This window comes from Mustelus asterias, chromosome 25, assembly GCF_964213995.1.
Source record: "Mustelus asterias chromosome 25, sMusAst1.hap1.1, whole genome shotgun sequence".
NCBI classification, from domain to species: domain Eukaryota; kingdom Metazoa; phylum Chordata; class Chondrichthyes; order Carcharhiniformes; family Triakidae; genus Mustelus; species Mustelus asterias.
Window position 1 is genome coordinate 3,336,700 of NC_135825.1, and position 6,000 is coordinate 3,342,699.

The following is a 6,000-nucleotide window of genomic DNA, read 5'->3' on the forward strand; positions in this document are numbered from 1 at the left end:
CGATTCCCGGCTTGGGTCACTGTCTGTGTGGAGTTTGCACATTCTCCTCGTGTCTGCGTGGGTTTCCTCCGGGTGTTCCGGTTTCCTCCCACAGTCCAAAGATGTGCGGGTTAGGTTGATTGGCCAGGTTAAAAATTGCCCCTTAGAGTCCTGAGATGCGTAGGTTAGAGGGATTAGCGGGTAAATATGTGGGGGTAGGACCTGGGTGGGATTGTGGTCGCTGCAGACTCGATGGGCCGAATGGCCTCCTTCTGCACTGTAGGGTCTCTATGATCAATCTCCAATGAGTCAACAAGACAGCCAGAGACGAGATGAGGAAAATGGGTCCAAAGGCGGCACGGTAGCACAGTGGTTAGCACTGTTGCTTCACAGCTCCAGGGACCTGGGTTCGATTCCCAGCTTGGGTCACTGTCTGTGTGGAGTTTGCACATTCTCATGTCTGCGTGGGTTTCCTCCGGGTGCTCCGGTTTCCTCCCACAGTCCAAAGATGTGCGGGTGAGGTTGATTGGCCATGCTAAAATTGCCCGTTAGTGTCCTGAGATGCGCAGGTTAGCGGGATTAGCGGGTAAATATGTAGGGATATGGGGGTAGGGCCTGGGTGGGATTGTGGTCGGTACAGACCCGATGGGCCAAATGGCCTCTTTCTGCACTGTAGGGTTTCTATGATTCTATGACACCTGTTCCTCCTGTGCACATTACTGGACATCACATCTCAAATTACTCAAGAATCTAAGTGCACACTAACTGCTCCCACCATCTCCCCAAGGAGCCCAAGACTGACCATTGGCTCATAGAAATATAGTCTTGAATTTTCTGCCTTCAAGTGTAGAAAGCGTCCTCTAGCCAACGTGAAACAACTGGTCCAGTGGACATTATCCAGTCCCTTTGGAATCCTAAAAACAGCAATTTTATTACCTCTCAACCTTCTCTTCCCTCGCTAGAACATGCCCAAATTACACAATCGCCCTTGAATATATTCTTGCACCTCTCACCAAGGCAGTGATTTTCACAAAGCTGTAGGTGCTGCTGACAGACTCAGTGTCTGCAGCCCTGCAAAGGAGCCTCTGAACATCTCAGCATGCAGGTAGGATCAGGTCATACACTGAAATCCACCACTGACTTAATGCACAGCACCAATATTGTCAAACCATAACCCACTAGTTAGCTACAGAGGCAATCAGACAGAAGATGCTTCTTTCCAGTACCCCCTCCCACCTCCCATCTCAGAGGAGGAGGAGAGAGGGCTACAAACATCATGTCCTCAGCATGGGTACAGAAAACATTGTCTGTATCTTTAAGACTTGATTAGCTGTAAAGACTCACATTCCAATCATTATTCATGTAAATTGAGTTTGTGTCTTTGTGCCCTGTTTGTGATCAGAACTCCCACCCACCTGACGAAGGAACAGCCTGTTCCGAAAGCTAGTGGCTTTTGCTACCAAATAAACCTGTTGGACTTTAACCTGGTGTTGTTGGACTTCTTACAGAACTCAATGCAGGGCAAAGAGAGAGCACGGGAAGAAAGGGAGGAAGAATCCCTTCACAGCAGATGGTGAGACAGCCAAAGGACTGAAAAACTGGATATGTTTATTCCAAAGAGCTGCCCGAGATCAGGGGAAAATAGTTCAAAGACCAATAGAGTTTTGGCAGTACTCATTACACACAGAAACTCAGCTTCTGCTTGAAGCTGAATCTATGAAAATGCTCCACATTGTATTGGCTGGAGCAGAGCAGGCTCTTAACGAAAATAATCGATTTCCAGTGCTGGAGTGAATATTTATCCAATTGTCACAAATTTATCTGATTTTACAAAAATGTAAAACAACAAGATTGAAGAACAGTCCAAAGATACATCTCATCTACAGTGAACAGACTCTAACAGCTGTTAAAAAGTCAACCCTGATGACAAAGGTCCCAATCTGATGATCAGTATATTATTCCACTGTTCTATCTTTTCTCATCTTTTATATTTTACTCTGAATGTTTGATTTTTTTAAAAACTTATCTCAAATCAGCCCTTGGCCATGACAGAAGTTACTTTTTAAATAAATCTTTAATAATTAAAATACAACTCCTCGTAAATTCCAACATTAAATGCAAGCAATCAGCTTTTAATGTGTAAACTATCATTTTGTTTCTCGATAATAAGAGATCAATGAAATAACGAGAATATATTTTGAAGTGATTTTTTTTTTCATGTTCATCTCTCGTGGACTTCCTGCAGAAATGTTGCTGAGCCTTCATCCAACAGCTTTCCACAAGAAAGCAAGACTGAGATTAGGTAGTGTGCATGCGTGAATTAAACCATCCCCACAAACCATGGGCACTGTTACATCAACCCAACCTCATCCCAGTCATACAGAACCAGCCCCAGAGCAAAGAAAACACAAAACGAATCAAACAAATGTTTTTAGCACAGTCATCAATAACCATGGTTATTGATCAATGTCTCTTCCCAAGTTATTCCCTCACGCCTGGTCCTTCCTCCACCAATTTCCAGTTAATAGCCCTTCTCCCCACTCTGTCCTGCGTCACTCCTGATCTGTATCCCTCCCATACTTATTCTCCCAGTTTCTCCCGCATTTATAAATGCTAATCCCACAATCTCTTCCCAGTAATCCACTTTCCCTGATATTTCTCAGATGGCCTCCAAAGTTTCCATTTTCTCCCCCACCCCATTTTCTCCCAACTCAGTCCCATCCTGCCCCCAATCACCAGTCTTTCTTTTCCATCCATGTTTTCCTTTATCATAGAACCCCTACAGTGCAGAAGGAGGCCATTCGGCCCATCAACCCTGCACCAACAACAATCCCACCCAGGCCCTATCCCCGTCATCCCACACATTTACCCCACAAATCCCTCTCACCTACACATCGGAGGCACTAACGGGCAATTTAGCATGGTCAATCAACCTAACCCGCTCATCTTTGGAGTGTGGGAGGAAACCCAGGCAGAGACAGGGAGAATGTGCAGACTGCACACAGAGTAACCTGAGGCCGGGAATCGATCCCTGGAGCTGTGAGGCAACAGAACCCCCACACTCACCCCATCCCCTTATTGCACCCGGACATCTCCCCATTGTCTCCCCCCCCCATTGTGTTCTCTCTCCCCCCAACACTCCATTCCCCCCCTCATCCTCCCCTCTCCAGCCCCCCATTCTCTCCTCACTCTCCCCCCTCCTCTCCCCACTCTGCCCCTCCCCCGTCCCCACTCTGCCCCTCCCCTCTACATCCCCCCCACTCCCTCCTCACTCGCGCCCCCTCACTCTCCCCCTGCCCCTGCCCCTCTCTCCCCCTCCTCACTCTCCCCCTGCCCCTCCCCCTCACTCTCCCCCTGCCCCACCCCCCCTCACTCTCCCCCGCCCCTCCCCCCCTCACTCTCCCCCTGCCCCTCCCCCCCCCTCACTCTCCCCCTCTCCCCCCTCCCCCCCCTCACTCTCCGCCTCCCCCCCCCTCCCCCTCCCCCCCCCCTCACTCTCCCCCTCCCCCCCCCTCACTCTCCCCCTCCCCCCCCTCACTCTCCCCCTCCCCCCCCTCACTCTCCCCCTCCCCCCCTCACTCTCCCCCTCCCCCCCCCTCACTCTCCCCCTCCCCCCCCTCACTCTCCCCCTCCCCCCCCCTCACTCTCCCCCTCCCCCCCCCTCACTCTCCCCCTCCCCCCCCCCTCACTCTCCCCCTCCCCCCCCCTCACTCTCCCCCTCCCCCCCCTCACTCTCCCCCTCCCCCCCCTCACTCTCCCCCTCCCCCCCCTCACTCTCCCCCTCCCCCCCCTCACTCTCCCCCTCCCCCCCCTCACTCTCCCCCCTCCCCCCCCTCACTCTCCCCCTCCCCCCCCTCACTCTCCCCCTCCCCCCCCTCACTCTCCCCCTCCCCCCCCTCACTCTCCCCCTCCCCCCCCTCACTCTCCCCCTCCCCCCCCTCACTCTCCCCCTCCCCCCCCTCACTCTCCCCCTCCCCCCCCTCCTCCCCTCCCCCCCTCACTCCCCCTCCCCCCCCTCACTCTCCCCCTCCCCCCCCTCACTCTCCCCCTCCCCCCCCCTCACTCTCCCCCTCCCCCCCTCACTCTCCCCCTCCCCCCCCTCACTCTCCCCCTCCCCCCCTCACTCTCCCCCTCCCCCCCTCCCCCCCTCACTCTCCCCCTCCCCCCCCTCACTCTCCCCCTCCCCCCCTCACTCTCCCCCTCCCCCCCTCACTCTCCCCCTCCCCCCCCTCACTCTCCCCCTCCCCCCCCTCACTCTCCCCCCTCCCCCCCCTCACTCTCCCCCCCTCCCTCCTCCCCCCCTCACTCTCCCCCTCCCCCCCCTCACTCTCCCCCTCCCCCCCTCACTCTCCCCCTCCCCCCCTCACTCTCCCCCTCCCCCCCCTCACTCTCCCCCTCCCCCCCCTCACTCTCCCCCTCCCCCCCTCACTCTCCCCCTCCCCCCCTCACTCTCCCCCTCCCCCCCCTCACTCTCCCCCTCCCCCCCCTCACTCTCCCCCTCCCCCCCCTCACTCTCCCCCTCCCCCCCTCACTCTCCCCCTCCCCCCCCTCACTCTCCCCCTCCCCCCCTCACTCTCCCCCTCCCCCCCTCACTCTCCCCCCTCCCCCCCCACTCTCCCCCTGCCCCTGCCCCTCCCCACTCTCCCCCTGCCCCCCTCACTCCCCCTGCCCCTCCCCCCCTCACTCTCCCCCTGCCCCTCCCCCCTCACTCTCCCCCCCTCACTCTCCCCCCCTCACTCTCCCCCTGCCCCTCCCCCCTCACTCTCCCCCTGCCCCTCCCCCCTCACTCTCCCCCTGCCCCTCCCCCCTCACTCTCCCCCTGCCCCTCCCCCCTCACTCTCCCCCTGCCCCTCCCCCCCCTCACTCTCCCCCTGCCCCTCCCCCCCCTCACTCTCCCCCTGCCCCTCCCCCCCCTCACTCTCCCCCTGCCCCTCCCCCCCTCACTCTCCCCCTGCCCCTCCCCCCCCTCACTCTCCCCCTGCCCCTCCCCCCCCTCACTCTCCCCCTGCCCCTCCCCCCCCTCACTCTCCCCCTGCCCCTCCCCCCCCTCACTCTCCCCCTGCCCCTCCCCCCCTCACTCTCCCCCTGCCCCTCCCCCCCTCACTCTCCCCCTGCCCCTCCCCCCCTCACTCTCCCCCTGCCCCTCCCCCCCCTCACTCTCCCCCTGCCCCTCCCCCCCCTCACTCTCCCCCTGCCCCTCCCCCCCTCACTCTCCCCCTGCCCCTCCCCCCCCTCACTCTCCCCCTGCCCCTCCTCCCCCTCACTCTCCCCCTGCCCCTCCCCCCCCTCACTCTCCCCCTGCCCCTCCCCCCCCTCACTCTCCCCCTGCCCCTCCCCCCCCTCACTCTCCCCCTGCCCCTCCCCCCCTCACTCTCCCCCTGCCCCTCCCCCCCCTCACTCTCCCCCTGCCCCTCCCCCTCCTCCTCACCTGGCCGCACTGTCCGCACTCGGACGGGCTGGGGGAAATGCCTGATGACGGCGCGGACATCGCGGCGGGTCAGGCCGCTGACCGGAGTCCCGTTCACCTCCAGCAGGATGTCCCCGGGTCCGGGGCCGCTCTCGGTGCCGCCGAGCGAGGATCCCAGGACGGGGAACTGTCCGAACTCGGCCCCGCCGCCTAGCGACAGCGCCTCCCCGGACACGGCCGCCTCCTGGGCCCGGCTCAGCCAGTGCCGCCGCCGGCGCAGCGACTTGGACATAGCGGGGCCTCGGGGCCAAGCCCCGGCCTCCCGCTCCCCGCTCTCTCGCTGCGGCGCTGCCCGGACTCCGGGATCCTGTCACCGACTGCGGGGGCCGCTCGCCGCGGCGTCATGGCGTCAGCACGCAGCGCCGGGGGGCGGGGCAACCCACAACCAATCAGGAGCCACGAACTACCCGGACCCCGCCCCCACTGACCGGGCCCCACCCCCACTGCCCGGGCCACGCCCCCAGCGCCCCGACCCCGCCCCCACTGCCCAGGCCGCATCCCCAGAGCCCGACCCCGGCCCCACTACCCGGGCCCCGCCCCCACTGCCTGGGCCC

General features: G+C 60.5%; 1 protein-coding gene across 6 annotated transcripts in view; it reads right to left on the reverse strand.

Moving 5' to 3' along the window:
- The window catches only part of LOC144511754 (membrane-associated guanylate kinase, WW and PDZ domain-containing protein 3-like), a 123,566-nt gene extending 117,766 nt beyond the window's left edge, over positions 1–5,800 (reverse strand). For 3 of the 6 annotated variants that reach the window (XM_078241997.1, XM_078241994.1, XM_078241995.1), the window contains exon 1: positions 5,408–5,781. In XM_078241997.1, the coding sequence (XP_078098123.1) occupies positions 5,408–5,678 (271 nt within the window). In that variant the 5' untranslated portion in view covers positions 5,679–5,781. Of the gene's footprint in view, positions 1–5,407 lie in introns of all 6 variants that reach the window. The other 3 variants (XM_078241993.1, XM_078241996.1, XM_078241991.1) reach the window with 2 other exon arrangements.
- Between the last annotated feature and the right edge of the window lie 200 nt (positions 5,801–6,000).